Below are 16,587 nucleotides of genomic sequence, written 5' to 3' on the forward strand. Positions count from 1 at the left end.
TAAATTAAGTGTCAAACAACTTTTCAAGCCAGTAACACTGCAGATCAACTTTATTGCAGACTCTATGCTGCTCATCCTACTGGTTTATGTAGGGGAATACATACAAACTACACTGTGCACAATTATTAGGCAAGTTGTATTTTTGAGGATTAATTTCATTATTGAACAACTACAGTTCTCTGGGTCAATCCAAAATGTTAATAAACCTCAAACCTGAGTATTTAAGAAAGTAAAAATGAGGTTTTGACTTTCTTAGGAGAATATCTATGTGTGTACAGTTATTGGGAAACTATTAGTGTGCCGAATTATGCAATTAAATGAAAAATTTAAATTTACCATCTCACTTGTTTATTTTCATCTGTTAACCACTTCCCGTCCGCCCTATAGCAGAAGTATATATATACGTATATATACGTGATTTTGTATTTCCGGGTAGGGGGCGCGTGCCCTACCCGCGTTGCCATTCGCGGCCCCAGCTGTCAATCAACGGGTCACGGCCGGTGATTACTCGCCGGCGCCCGATGATTGCCGAGCATCTCCTCTGTCAACTCCTGCACACATGCAAAGCAGTGTACTTACAGTGAAGCACAAATACAGCCCCACAGTAAAACAGACACCACACACAGTTAATCCTTTGATCACCCCACATGTTATCTCCTTCCTGCCCAGTGCCATTAGTACAGTGTCAGTGCTTTTTATTAGCACTGATCACTGTATTGGTGTCACTGGGTATGTCATTTACACCAAGTCAGTTCCCTCCAGTATCAGAATGCCCGCCGCAGTGCCGCTATAAGTCGCTGATTGCCGCTATTCCTGGTAAAAATAATTTTAAAAAAATCCCAGTATATACCGCCATTTATAAATGCTATAACTTTCACGTAAATCAATTATTTACACGTATTGTGTTTTTTTTTAAGCAAAGACATGTGGCAGAATACATTTTGGCCTAAATTTATGATGAAATTTGATTTTTTTTTTTTTTTTACTGGAACAATGTTTAATAGCAAACAGTCATAAATATTGTTTTCTTCACAAAATTTATTTATTTTTTTTTAGAGAGCAAAAAATAAAAACTCACAGGCGATCAAATACCACCAAAAGAAAGCTCTATTCGTGGGGGAAAAAAGGATGTAAATTTCATTTGGGTGCAGCGTTGCCTGACCGCATAACTGTCAGTTAAAGTAACGCAGCGCCGTAATACAAAAAATGGCCTGGTCAGGAAGGGGGGGTAAATCCTCAGAAGGGCAAGTGGTTAAAGTGAGATTGATAACCAACTCAAAGTTTACAAATGAACATTCCTAGATTGTAAGCTCCAAGGAGCAGGGCCCTCCAATCCCTCTTGTATTGAACTGTATTGTTGCTGTATTGTCTCCCTTTATATTGTAAAGCGCTGAGCAAACTGTTGGCACTATATAAATCCTGTATAATAATAATAATAATTTCTGACATTACAAAATTCATTACTCCATTCATGGAGTCTCAGTTTCTTGATCTGTTGACAATCAACTTTTTGTGCAGCAGCAACTACAGCCTCTCCAAAATCTGTTCAGAGAGCTGTACTGTTTTTCTTCACCATAAATCTCCCGTTTAATTAAGGCCCACAAGTTTTCAATAGGGTTTAAGTCAGGTGAGGAAGGGGTCCATGTCATTGTTCTTTCATCTTTAAGGCCTTTACTGGCTAGCCACGCAGTAGAGTACTTTGATCCATGTGATGGAGCACTGTCCTGTATAAATGTCATGGTCTTCTTGAAAGATGCAGACATTTTCCTGTACCACTACTTGAAGAAAGTGTTGTCTAAAAACTGGCAGTAGATTTGGGAGTTGATTTTGAGTCCATCTTCAACCCGAAAAGGTCCAACTAGCTCATTTTTAATAATACTAGCCCATACCAGTACCCCACCTCCACCTTGCTGGCGTGTGAGTTGAAGTGGAGCTCTGTGCCTGTTAATGATCCAGCCACGGGCCCATCCATCTGGTCTGTCAATAGTTACTCCCTAATCAGTCCATAAAACCTTTGAAAAATCTGTCTTCAGATATTTCTTGGCGCAGTCTTCACGTTTCAACTTGTGTGTCTTGTTCAGCGGTGGTCGGGTTTCAGCCTTCCTTACCTTGGCCATGTCTCTGAGCACTGAACACCCTGTACTTCTAGGCACTTCAGGTAGGTTGCTGTTCTGGAATATGACAGCACTGGACGATAATGGGTTCTCTGTAGCTTCAAGTTTGACTCTTCTCAAATCTTTGGCAGTTAATCTTTTTTTCTCAAGTCGCTTCTTGTGACCAGTTTGGCTATTTGCAACAAACCATTCTGTGATCATGCCCCAATATATTAGCAGTTTCAAGAGTGCCACATCCCTCTGAAAGACTTTACAATTTTTTACTTTTCAGAGTCAGTTAAATCTCTTTTTTGGCCCATTTTGCCTGAGGAAAAGAAGCTGCCTAATAATTATGCACACCTTGATATAGGGTGTTGATCTCCTTAGCCCGCACCCTCCCACATTACACAAATATGCATCACCTGATATGCTTAAATCCAATAACCATTCAAGTTTATATAGCTTGGATTTGGACAATATGCACAAAAATGGTAATTTGGTCAAAATACTCTCTTGCCTAATAATTGTGCACGCAGTGTATGTCGCCTGTGCCCCAATTACAATTTCTGAGATTAGGAAGGGAACTTGTATGTTCTTACCAGAGGGTGAGGTCATCCACATGCACAAACTGTAAATAAATCACTAATATTTGTACTTCTGGGCACTTTCCTAAATTACCTATACTAGCACATTAAAGAGGAACTACAGTTAGATTAAAAAAAAAAATAAAAGTCTGCAGCTACTTTATGGCAAATTAGATGAGAATAGCTGAAGTGGAAGCAGGTACCTTTCAGAAAAAGGTACCTTCACCCAGAAAAATATAAGCTGCCATTAAGGGTGGTGGGGAGGGGGATAAGTGGAACCTTCACTTTTACAGTACTACTTGGATTAGCAAATCATGTTCCACCTTTTTTTTAATCTAGAGCAGGAAATTAAGTCTAGATCAAAAAACATTGTGTGGGCTTTGGGCAACAAACTAACCATTACACATTACATTTTTTTTTTAAATTTTACTATGACATTTCCTCTAATTAGGGGAACTTCCTCATTCTTGCTGTTTTTTAGCTTTACAACATTCGGGAAACGCTACAACTTCAAAAATATTTTGCACATAAAAAATGGCTTTTGCCATTTTTTATATGCAAAATATTTTTTGATATTGAATTTTGTGGTGAGCTCTCCTCACCTTATCTACATATTCTAGGACATAAGCCTGGTAGGATCATTTTCTCTTTAAATTTTTGTATCAAAAGCTACAACTTACAAAAAAAAGCACAGCAAAATCATTAAACATGAAAACAATAGAGGGGTCTTTGCAAAGGACAAAAGGTTTACATTAAAGTGTTAGTTGCTCTCTATTTTTCAACATTGTGCCAAAAATTTAAGGCACTATATGCCGATCTGCTGACCTTAAGATTTACTGCTACTCAGGGGCTCTGGGATTCAGAAAAATAGCAGCCACCAGCAATAAGAAACCAGAACAATACTGGAGGCAACTTACAGCATACACTCATTTTGGTATCAAAGTTATTAATGTGGAATGTATGGTAAAGACCATTATTTTTTTATCAAGTTCTCTGGAGTAAAGTTCAGCATTAAAAGTGTAAGATAAAGAGAAAATAATTAAAAGGAATATGAATAGGAAAAAATAAAATGTAAGTTTTCCTGTAAACTGAAATTATTTCAGCATTGAAGATGTGTTTGAACATTGTGCATTACTGTAGCTACAGTATATGAAGCTCTGTGGATTCCATCTCTATTTTTGAAGCTGCTATCTTGCAGTTGGTTTTACTCTGTCCTTATATTTTGTTTTGCAGGTGCTTGAAGTTGATAATAATGAGGTTTCACATCTGGAAGGAGTGTGGAACTTACCACATCTAGAGGAATTGTCCCTAAAATGCAATAGTATCCTTTTTATTAGTACAACATGTTCTTTGATATTGGTAAGCTCTAGGAGAGGGATGTAGCGTAAACAGAATTTAGTAAAAAATTTCTAAAAAAGGAACATATGAGGGTAGACATGTGGGAGCTGCCATCGCAGACTTATTTTATTCATTTTCTTTTAAAGGTACTTGCAGACTTTTTTTTAAAGGTGCTATATTGTCATAACTTCACTACCAAGTCATGGTACCAAACATATGCAAATCAGATGTATCAATGACTATATGCCTGTTCTTGCTCCAGGACTCAGTAAGTAGTCAAACAAGAAGCTTAATCCTTCAATAGGGTAGTAATGACAGCTCGAATATGTCTAGCCTAATGGATTTCCGTTAAGAATCCTATGCACACTCAGTCATTTTTTCATAATGTAAACTTTGCATTTTATATGTGACGTAAAAATAGTTCTATCACTTTTGGATGTGACTTTAATATGTTATGTGTGTTTTGCTTTTTTAATGACAGTTGAAAACATGTCATACAGAAGTGTACTTTAGATATTTGTAATACATTTTACATTGGTGGTTGTTCTGCATTATTGTACATGATATGGAGGATATTGATTGTATTTGCGAATTTAGCTATCAGCAAAAAATCATATAGGAGCTACATCTAATGAACGGCAAGTAGAAGATTTAGCCTGTCGCTTCCCCAAATTTTCTGAAAAATTTTCAGCCATCCTCTATGTTCATAGATCAGTTTCGTATATGGGAACATTTTACTAATCTCCACATTGTGTTGTTGTAAAGTAGGCACCCAAGCTTGGATCCACACCTTTGCTATCATTTCATTTCATGGAAGCAAACCATATGTCATGCAAAAACGTGCACATGAAAGTTTAATTCTAAGACTCAGGGGGACCCAGAAGGCATAGCAGAGGGTCTAGTTGTACCTGGGAACCCATGGCATCATGCAAAAAGGTTATTATTTGCTTTCAGTAAGCCTTTATCTGTGAGCAGGTAGAGACCAGAGTAGGTGAAAAACTTAGGGTATAACTGGTTATCTTGCTAACTCATTTGCTTCAGTTATGTGCAATGAAGCATAAATAGATGCGTGAGCTTATTACGTTTCAGGGAGACTAACCATTGGATGGTTAGAACTTCTTCCCAGATCTTATCATCAATAGGTCCCAAAGCAGTTTTCCACAAAATCGTTCTATATCTGGGGTTGTGCTGTGGGGTCCTGGAAGGCTGCGTAGAATTCAGAAATCATTTGTTTTGGAGATACTCTAATAATTGCCTGCAAGCACAGGTGATAAGGACCCAAATATTAACATGTAGGACAAAAAAAAACCCCACAAAAGAACAAAATGTGTACTATTGTTTCTTGGCCTTACTGTGAGTACAAAGAACAAATAACACACACATTTTGAATATGGTGCCAGTGCAATCGTCAGGAGTAGGAGAATTTATTTTGCAGGTTTTTTGGTGGTAGTACTTGGTAATGGCATAAAAAATACAGCTAAAGTTTAAAAAATAGTATTTTATTACTATTTTGACCCAGTTTTTCTTTCACAATAAGCCAAAATCAGGAGATATCCATTAAAGGATAAGTTCATCTTTTGTAACGTGTATATTCAGAGTGTAACATGTAACATGTTGCGATGAGACCACCGCTTTGACGGCTAGTGGGAGATCCTCTCCCTCTCGCTAGCTGTCAAATTTTAAAAAAAGCGGCCCACACCAACCACGTCACGCATTCACAGTCTTCTGTGAATGAGATACTACAAGTCCCGACAGCCTTAGCGGCTGTAGGTTTGTAGTCTTCAGTTAACTACCATGGCGCTGTGGAGCGGCATAGTAGTTCATTCATTCTTCCTATCAGTATATCTGCTTGCTCATACATCCCGTAATTGCAAAAAGATATACTGACAGATTTGCAGGGATACCTGAATGGAACCAGTGATCTCTTGATCGCTGGTGCAATGCTTTACAGGCTCCTGCAACCAAAAATAATATCTGCAAAAAAATGTGTATTTATTTAATTTTTTTACTAAAAGTTAAACTTATCCTTTAACATTTAGCACAAAATTAAAGCAAAATCTCGCCTGAAAAAAACAAGGTATAATCCACCTGGACACACTAATTAGTTGCAATGATATGTACAGTTTTACTATCCTATGTCAAAGTTGCAAAATTGGGCTTGGATGTTAAGGTTGGTTTTGACCTTGGTCATGAAAGTGTTAAGCTACATGAATGAAAAATGGCAACTGTAAACACCACCCTTGGTGTTATATGGTTTGTCTCAACACCTGTTACTGACATTATTGTTGGATAGCTTGGTCATCTGTTAACCCTTTCTCTAGGCTAGGCATTATATGGACCTGACGGCAGGGGGTTTTATACACAATCCTGTGGCTGCAGGTGGAAGCAGTCAGGCGGCTGCGCTGCTGCCCGATTGCTTCCACAGTCCCCGGTACGTTGTGTCCCCTATGTGATAAAAAAAAAGTTAAGTTAAAAAATCTTTTTTTTTCTTCAAAAAAATAAAGTTACATTCAAGCATATAATGTACCCCCCAAAAAAAATTTTTTGAGAACCCCCACAAGTCTCAGTTCACACTGCTGTGACCCCATTGCCATGTGATTTAGAGTGCGACTATGCAGCGCAACTTACTTTCATTTTTCACGCGACTTTCACGCAAATTAGCGAAAGAACCTTTTTAAAAGTCACTGCGGTTTGAGTCGCTTTGACTGGAGCGGCTGCCCTTGAAATGAATGTGTTTTCACTACCTGCCCCACCAGCTAACATTACACCACCATCAGGTTCTGTCTGCCCTCTCCACCTTCAACTCTTGCTTCCTACCCTTGAATGGATATGAATGCAATATAAAAATAGAACCCAATTTTTGAACAACTATGTACTTGTCCATACACATTTCAGTTCAATCATATTTGTGAAAAATGGAACTGGGTGTGGACATTTAGGGGTTTATTTACTAAAACTGGAGAGTGCAAAATCTGGTGCAGCTTTGCATAGAAACCAATCAGCTTCCAGATTTTATTGTCAAAGCTTAATTGAACAAGCTGAAATTAAAAGCTGATTGGCTGCCATGCACAACTGCACCAGGTCTTGCACTTTCACCTTTTAGTAAATAACCCTCTTAGACCCCTTTCACATGGGCAGACTGATCAGGTCCATCTGTCCATTTTTCAGGCAGACCTGATTGGACCATTCATTGCTGTCTATGGAGCGGCGGATGTAAACAGGCATGTGTCTGTTTTACACCTGCCTGCATCCGATCCGCTAAAAACAGATGGATATGGGATCTGCTTCCCATCCCTAGTGGTCTAGCGGATCGGATGACAGTCGGATGTAAACGGACAGGAAGTTTACATCTTACTGCCCATAGAGGACAGCTGGGTGTGTCCCAAGCAGAACAGACACAGACCTGTCATCTGTCTGTTGATCCCCGCTGAGCAGGTGGATCCGCTGGCAGAGTCCTCCCATGTGAAAAGGGCCTAAGTCATTTGCAGCCAATATTCCTGACAATTAATTGAAAAATAAAAAAATATTTCATTCTGTTTCTAAGTCTCCATGCACACGGGGTGTTTTGATAACGCTGGTAATGTTAGCTGTGTAAAGTCATCATAAAAACGTGCGTTTTTAAGCTTTTGTTTAGCATTTTTGTATTAGTGTTTTTCCACATTTGCGTTTTTTTTTTACAAAAAAATTTTTTTTTTTGGTCAAAAAAGTCCAAAAACGCCATTTTGCAACATTTTATCGCATTTTGTTGCGTTTTTCAACGTTAGAGTTTTTTTACAGCTAAAAACTCCTAGAAACCCACTAGTCCTGGGTTTTTTTCCAGCCAAAAAACGTCCCTGCCAAAAAACGTTGATTACAGTCTATGTGTGCATGGACACATAGGATAACATGCTGGGGAGTTTACTGGCTGTAGAAAAAAAACATCAAAAGCCAAAAACAGCCGCTGCAAAAATGTCCATGTGCATGAGGACTAAGTGTTATACTAGGTGCTGTATATTGAGCATTGTCTTTTTCCATTTCATTTTTGTATGCTTTAATTTGGTCATATGGAAAATACTCTTAATTAATTTAAATGTGTTTGCAAGAAACCAGGAAACACATATGTTTTAAACTAGTGAAAAAAAAAACACAATTATGGAAAAAAAATTGAATTAGAAAAAAATTCTAAAACAATGACAAGTTTCAGGTAGTTGTGCCTCATAGTAAGAACACAGTATGAATCTGACGTTAAGATTTGTATTGTATTTATAGAGAAACCTGCAGTAACTCATGAATCATGAATAAGCACATTTGCTTGTGTATTTGTGTGTGCTTGGTGTGCTTTATAATCAGTACTCATGGCGAATAGAACCTAGTAAAATCAGAAAGGGGCAGCTGCACAACTTCACTGCATTCAGTTCAGCTAGTTGGCACACTAGTTGGCACAGAATTCTAACTATGAACTTTTCTTACGTTGTATATTGCCATGCCTTTTACATTACTCACTACCAAAAAGGGGAGCACATAGTCAGCAATAATTCTCAGTTACACTGTGGCATTCATAGAATATGTGAAACCAATTACAAACATTTTATATAAGCTTTAACATGTAATTCAAAGCTTCTTTTCAATATTTATAAATCTGCAGCTTTCATTAAAATAATATCTGGTTATCCTGCCGTGAAGGTCCTTGTTCAGGCGATAACACTATGTTCATTTTTCCCACTTGGTCTCCTGCATTGTCACCCTGTCTCAGGTGCTTCCAGAGTAGAATACAAGAGACCACTCCAGAACTTATTTTCTGGGTATGGTCCAGCATCAGGGAACCTGCCTCTCGGGCTAGTTCACACCACATGCAGTCTAGTGCATTTTTAATCTGCATCAAAAATGCATGGACAGTAGTTAAAGCAGAACTCCACTCAAAAGGGAAAGTTTTGATTATCTCCCTCCTCCCCGCCTTTTTAACATTCGGCACTTTTTTTGGCAGGGTGGAGAGCAGGTACCTGGTTTTGCCTAGGTGATCCGAGGTTCACACCCCCCCCCCTTTGCCCACAGCTTTCTGGCTTGACAGAAGGCTTGCACATGAGGCTTCCCAGCCTTTTTCCCTTAGTTAAGGTGCCAGCGCCTGGACTAGAAGCTCATTGAAGAATCAGCTCGGGTGAGGACAGCGCTGGATCCCTGGTCAGGTAAGTATCCTTATATGAACAGTCAGCAGTTACAGTATTTGTATTTAATTTCTTGTGGAGGACTGAAGCTCCACTTTAACATGGATTCCAATGGCATAGTTCACCAGTGCAGTGCGTTCAAGTGCAGTCAATAAAAGTAGAACATGCTGCCTTTTTTCTGCATGGAATTCAGCTGAAATGTGACAAAACGCTCCAAAATGCATCAAAAACAAACATGTCACCTGGCTTCTCTGGCATATGTTTATGTTCTCAGATGAGAGGAAATCCCTCTTTGTTTCCTCCTCTCTGAACTGAATTATTTTACCCTCGGAGGCTGGACTTCCCTTCCTTCTTCGGTATCCCATACCTATCCTTTCCCGCTTCCTCCCCTCCCGCCCCCCCCTTTTTTTTATTATTTTTTTTTCTTCTTCTCTCTCCCCCCCCCCCTTTTGTCTTTTTTCCAGCTGTTTGTTTCTGACTCCATTCTGTTCCTCATTCATTTATATACGCTTTCTATAAAAATGGACGGACCCCAGCACTCATTGTTGTAGTTATTTTTGCCCCCCCCCCCGGGTGCACTCCTGTCAGCACTCTTCTCTATAGTATACAGTATATTGTATAGCCTGTCGATTGTTTACTTTTTGTATTACTCCTGGCTGGTTATTGCATTGTGATCTCTGTACTTGGGGGACGTTACCCCTTTCCTTCTGACGTATATACTGGAGATGTTTTGCACTGTTTTGCGAGTGTGGTGCTGTCTACATAAATAAAGAATTTGAAAAATAAAAAACACACATGTTCCTTATAAAGATGAAGAAAAAGAAAATGCACTAGAACACATCACAAATACATGTAAATGCACATGAAGAAAGGCTTCCAGAATGCAGAAAATGTGCGATCCAACCCTAAAGGTTTGTTACATATGCAAGAAAAATTATCATATTTCAATGAATCTAGTTTACACCATTGCAGCATTTTAAAAAAGCATAGCATGCTGCATTTTTTCACACCAGAACACGCAAATACATGTAAATGCAGCTCAGTAAATAAAATAAATAATGCCAAAAATGTGCTGCTAACACTACAAACACATGGACATCCTGCCATTTTCCTCTGACCTCTCAAATAAAAGCAAATCTATACTTAGGGCTAATTCACACATTGTGTGGTGACAGACATTTTACTTCATTGTAAAATGTCTGTCACCACAAGGACACACAGAAGAGAATTGTTTCCTGTGCATCCTGTTCACACTGTAATACAGCCTGGAGCTGCTCTGCAGTGGGCTGCGATAAAATGCACACATACTGCATTTTATCACAGCACACTGTACAGAATTGCATGGCACTGTACAGCAGCGTAGCACATTGCGCTGCTGTACAGTATCATGAATGAAGTGTACATTTTGATTACTGAATCGCCACACTGCCACTTAGCGCACTCGGGAGTGGACAGCTTCTAAACGGGTAAAGCCCTCTGGCAGCTGTCCGCTCTAGTTTGAACTCAGCCTTAAAATAATATATGAGCTGCAATTGTTGAGCTTTCTTTCTGAAAAATGCTAGCTGCATAATATCATTTAATTACATTCTTGTCCCATTAGTGGTTTATTATCCCTATTTTTTCTATATAAACAGTGTGTCTAATAACACAAAATATCTAGTAATCCATTTTCCATGCAGTTGTACATATGCATGCCACGTTGCTACCTTACCTGTATTGTAACACTTGGAAATTATTAAATGTATCACTTCCAGTTCCATAGTCCAATCATTTAAATGTATTAGCTTTGGAATGTTAAATGGTTTAATAGTTGAGGTGGAGTAGGTTACTGCTGTACTGCTCACAAGGAATAAATCTATCTGATTAACAGTAAACACCAATTTTTACTAGTGTCCTGTTTCAGCTTCGGTAGAGGTTTCTTTGTTAGGAGCAGGGTTGGTACATAATGCCTCTTACAAGGCTCATAAACTTGTATGTCCTGTGTATTTACACTGTCTGTTGATCTTTGTGTGTTTCTTGTCTTGCATTTTATGGTTACCAGACTTTTCTTTAAATATGTCGTTGAGGAGTGAGTCTACATTGGGAAATCTGTTTTCCTTAACAGGTTAATTTAGAAATATCAAAAGTTTCAGATCTCCAACCATTGGTCAGCTGTCCTCGCCTCTCAGTACTACGTTTACAAGGAAACCCCCTGTGTGAAATTGCAGATGTGCAAGATCAGTTGAAGGCTTATCTTCCACAGGTGGAATCTATCGAGATTTGACTTATTTATTATGGTAGTTGATCGTGTCCTACATCAATAAACAGTATGCACTGGATTTTGTGGTCTTTATTTTGTGGTGGTGGTTTACCTTGGAAGACTAGAGTGGAAAGTTTAGGAAAATTCTTAAACCTGAATTCAAAGATAAAATGCATATAAGGGATCTGTTTTACCTGTCTAAATTATTTTTATTCTGTCCTGTGATTTACACAGCTGTTCCACACAATAAAGTGCTGCCTGATGGTAGTAGGGTGGTACCTGATTTGTCTGTGTGGCAGGTTTACTCTCACTTGCCAGACATTTTCGCTCCCGAACCCTGTGACTTGACAGTAAAAGAAAGAGCAGCACACTGATGAGCTCATCTATCTGTCACTCTGCTCTCCCCTCCTGTTAGCATGCTGTTTCTTCCTCCCTCTCGCTGGGCTCTGCTGTACAGTACAATGCAAGAGGCATACACTAAATACATTTAATGATGTGTTAAGGAATACAGAGCTATGTTCATTTGTGCCTTTTACTATATATCTGCCTGGTGCTCATGTTGAAACATTCCTGATAAAATGTTGTCTGGAAAGGAAACAGACTAGCATTACTACTACCTTCATTTTATGTGACCACTATAGTTCCACTATAAATACGCACAGCAGCTAAATGGTTAGCACTTCTGCCTGGCAGTACTTGGGTCGTTGGTTCGATTCCCAGCCACGGCACCTCCTGCCTGGAGTTTGCATGTTCTGCCTGCCTCTGTGGGTTTCCTCCGGGTACTCCGGTTTCCTCCCACACTCCAAAGACATGCTGGTAGGTTAATTGGCTCCTGTCTAAATTGGCCCTAGTATGTATGAATGTGAGTTAGGGACCTTAGATTGTATGCCCGTTGAGGGTTAGGGACTGATGTGAATGTACAACATATATGTAAAGTGCTGCACAAAATGGACGGCACTATATAAGTACCTGAAATAAATAAATAAAATAATAAATGAATACAGCATATTGTAGTTCTGATACATGTCTTAAAGCCCAACTCTGTGCTGCAAGATTTTCCGAATATTAGACGCACACATAGTTTTTATTACCTCTCCCAACTTCTATCTCCTTGTCCGATAGCTTTACACTATTGTTAAATCACTCTGTAACATTCTGTTAGATAATACAGCTCCCACTGTACTTCTGATCTGATCTGGACTTTAGCGCTGTAAGTTTCATAGTACTTGACTCGTGTCCTGCCTCGCCCTCTCTCACCATTAGCCATTACCAAAACACAAAGCTGAAGGCTGCATTTTGTGAATGGTGGAGATACCACACCAATACTGAGGTCTATGAGACCTGCAGCGCTCATTCCAGATTGGGCAAGAAGTAAAGTGTGAGATGTACTATCTGACAGAATGACAGAGTTAACGGTAATGTGAGGCAACACAAAGCACATAAAACAAATTGGAAAATCCTTGGGCCTGGAGTAAACCTATGTTTTGCCAATGAAGCCCCCCCACTTAGCAGCAGATACTCACATTTCCCTGAATTCTAATAGCTCTGCCAGGAGTAAATAAAGAAAACCATGCATGAGCTTCACATTGTTCTAGCCAAACCATAAATAGGGCTGAGGACTGAGGACTTTCTCAACCCCTATATGGTAAACCTATCACCAGTGTTGTCACATAAGAGTAAGGGTCATCATGCACATTACAAACTTGACCATACAATCTTTGTACAACCAACTTTAGGTTTACCAAAACTGTAATATAAAGACCTACCTAATCTATCATGCAGGCAATTGCAGTATGTATTTGTGGGTAGATCTAAAGTAGGTTGTGCAATCGAATTGTAACATATATGTTGAGCTTCGGGCAACATGTGCCTCCAAATTAAGTAGTACCAGGTATTTTCTTTGATCCGAGCAGTTGAATGGGGCCTGTGGTAGTGAGCAAAAATGATGTGCTGCTAGTAAAGATGAGCTCAGGCATCCTCCAGGCTCATCTCTAACCCACTCTTTTGTACTCCATTGAGCTGTGGGACAGGCCTAGCTCCACAGCTCATTGGAGTACAAAGAGTGGGAGTTCTGCGTTTGGGTTAGAGATGAGTCTGGAGGATGCCTGAGCTCATCTTTACTAGCACATAATTTTTGGGTTCGAGATTAAGGATGCCCAAGCTTCTCTCTAGCTGCTAGGAACAAGTGGAGGATTCAAGCAAGGCCCTGCATGACCAGGGCACAGGTTTGCTTTAAAAAGTTTCAGAATATATATATATATATACATATATATTTATATGTTACATAACATCTTTTTGGTGTGACATCATGGTCTGTTTTCTCTCACTTCCTATCTGGCATTCCATTGACCTCCTGCATCAACCTAAGGGAGCTGGTTTATCACCATTAAAGTATGTTTTCTTCCAATGAAAATGACGATAGTCTCCTCGGCAGCCTTAACCTGTTTGGGAGTAGACTGTAACTTGTTTTTTTACTGGCATTTCTCCAGCACACTGTAAGGGAACAGATTGGACTTATAAATATTTAATATGAGTAGTTAAGACCATGGCTAACCTATCATTTAAAAGTAATTATCTTTTGCATGGACTCAGCAGAGAAGAAAGAAGGTGGTGTCCTATTCTTCCTTATTTCCACACCTGTTCCACCTGTTTGGAGTCAAAACACACCTAGGAGAGCCTCTTCATGAATCAACACTTACTCAGAGAAACTGAGAGCTTCCCGTCATTGTCACTGTACCCAAAGGATTAGATAGCCACTACACTCCTAAATGTAGCTGGGACATTCATCTCCTAGCCATTTCTTTGAAATGATAGCCACTAACATACATAGATTTGATACAGGTATGCATATTAAAAAGCATGAATGCAAATGAGAGTTGAATAATTTTAAAGGCAATTTTTTGTATACAATTGAGAGTGGATCATCTCAGAAAGAATTGCAGAATTCCTCCTAATGGAAGTCCTTTGATTTCTTTTCATTAATAAAGAGAAAATCCCCTGCTCACTTGTCCTGCTTAGTTTACACTTCTTAAGGAATATTTTCATACAGTAGACTACAGTAATGACTGACAGATCATGTTTTCCATACCTATGGATAATCTGTGGTAAAATAATTAGTCTTTGCTGTGAATAATGAAAACACCTTTGTAGTTACCTGTAAAACTGGAAACATTGACCTGACCTGATGGTGGTGCTTGATGAATGCACTTGGGAAATGCTTGGTTAGAGTGCTAAGCTTCATATAAAGAGATTTTAATGGTGAAGATACAGTAGATACAGAGTCTCTTTTGTCATATAACTAACCCTCCATCAGATGTTTACTGCTATCAGTAGCTTTGTTAGAAAGATTTTTCCTCACTTCCTGTCCTGCTGACAAAGCATTACCAGACAGGAAGTGAGTATAGCTCTCCAACAGCAACACAGAGAAATAAAAAGGCTTTTCCTTAGTAAAGTAGGGGCATGCTAGAATACTGTCAGATATTTTTTGTTCTAGATTTCCATTTACTTACTGTCTCATTAAACTGTTGCTAGATGTGAGAGTATATCTCTCTCACGAAGTCCCGAATAGCAGTAAAAACTGTGGTTCTAATCCTTCCCCACTCTAAATCTATGAAAAAAGGTTTTGCCTTGACATACACTTTAAAGGTAGAAGAACCCAAAAGGTATTTGCTATGTTATAGGGAACAGTTAGAACTGTGAATGTTACTGTAATGAACTGTTACTATGCCTAAGTAGTACCTTAAAACAGAGGTCCACACGCTGCAGACCAATGCCGATCCGTGGCCAGTGGGGCACCGGCCCCGCTCGGTAAGGGGTGGATGGCAGTCGAGTGAGACTAGATTTGTATTTGCACCGCTCTCGTTGCTACATGGGCTCCGCTTCTTGTTGGGTCAGTGGCAGTATTTCGATAACATCAGAGTCTCACCAGGTTGGCTGCCATGGTAATGTTCCTGCTGCAGTCTCTACTGTCTCTGGGGCAGCAGCAGAACCAGTCCAGAGGGGCTCAGGAAGCAAAGTTGAACCTTACTGCCTTGCACCATCTATCTGGTATGCACCCTTTGTTCCTCCATTGGAACAGGTGCTCTGCTGCTCTCCTACTGCTTGCCCAAGCCAGGACTGCCAGACAGGTGAGCACTGTTGGGGCCATTCATGGAAGCAATGGGCAAGATTTGGAGATCTCGCTTACTAAAAGATATTGATGAGATAGAATGAGTCCAAAGATGGGGGAAAAAAATGGTGACAGGTCTGGAGGTTAAAACATATCGAGAGACTTCAGGAACTTAATATGTACAGTCTAGAGGAAAGAAGGGAAAAGGGGGACATGATTGGAACCTTTAAATATATCAAGGGAGTGAAAAAGGTTCAGGAGGGCAGTATTTTCAATTTGAAACCAAAATCAAGAACACGGGGACATGACCTCAAACTAACTGGAGGAAAGTTCAAAACTAATCTCAGAAAGTATTATTTTACTTAAAGGGTTGTTGATGCTTGGAATAAACTTCCAGCAGAGGTAGTGAGCCAGTCAACAGTAAATAGCTTCAAATATGCTTGGAACAAACATAGATCTATACTCAGGCGAAAAAAGGTAATGAAATTAAAAAAACAGGCAGACTTGATGGACCACTTGGTCTTTTTCTGAAATCACTTTTCTATGTTTCTAAAATTGCAGTAAGGCTGTATTGAATCCCCTGGATAAGTCAGTAATGGGGAAAATCTGCTGATGGGAAATACTGGTGACTAGTCATGCTTTCTCTGCCTGCATTTTCTTGGGTACAGCTTTCAGAGTTCAGTTCCCTGTTAAAGGAGAAGTGCAACCAAAGTTCATTCTGCAACCTTTAAATATATCAAGGGAGTGAAAAAGGTTCAGGAGGGCAGTATTTTCAATTTGAAACCAAAATCAAGAACACGGGGACATGACAAACTAACTGGAGGAAAGTTCAAAACTAATCTCAGAAAGTATTATTTTACTTAAAGGGTTGTTGATGCTTGGAATAAACTTGCAGCAGAGGTATTGAGCCAGTCAACAGTAAATAGCTTCAAATATGCTTGGAACAAACATAGATCTATACTCAGGCGAAAAAAGGTAATGAAATTAAAAAACAGGCAGACTTGATGGACCACTTGGTCTTTTTCTGGAATCACTTTTCTGTTTCTAAAATTGCAGTAAGGCTTTATTGAATCCCCTGGATAAG

At 39.3% G+C, this 16,587-nt stretch overlaps 1 protein-coding gene across 7 annotated transcripts in view; it reads left to right on the forward strand.

The window, feature by feature from the left end:
- The window catches only part of RABGGTA (Rab geranylgeranyltransferase subunit alpha), a 65,285-nt gene extending 53,811 nt beyond the window's left edge, over window positions 1-11,474 (forward strand). For all 7 annotated transcript variants that reach the window (XM_089677157.1, XM_089677163.1, XM_089677159.1 and 4 more), the window contains 2 exons: window positions 3,911-3,998; window positions 11,271-11,474. In XM_089677157.1, the coding sequence (XP_089533283.1) occupies window positions 3,911-3,998; window positions 11,271-11,419 (237 nt within the window). In that variant the 3' untranslated portion in view covers window positions 11,420-11,474. The remainder of the gene's footprint in view (window positions 1-3,910; window positions 3,999-11,270) is intronic.
- The last annotated feature ends 5,113 nt before the right edge of the window (window positions 11,475-16,587 follow it).

Source organism: Staurois parvus, unplaced genomic scaffold (assembly GCF_062004578.1).
Source record: "Staurois parvus isolate SC_StPar_1 unplaced genomic scaffold, SC_StPar_1.0 ptg000178l, whole genome shotgun sequence".
Taxonomy (NCBI): domain Eukaryota; kingdom Metazoa; phylum Chordata; class Amphibia; order Anura; family Ranidae; genus Staurois; species Staurois parvus.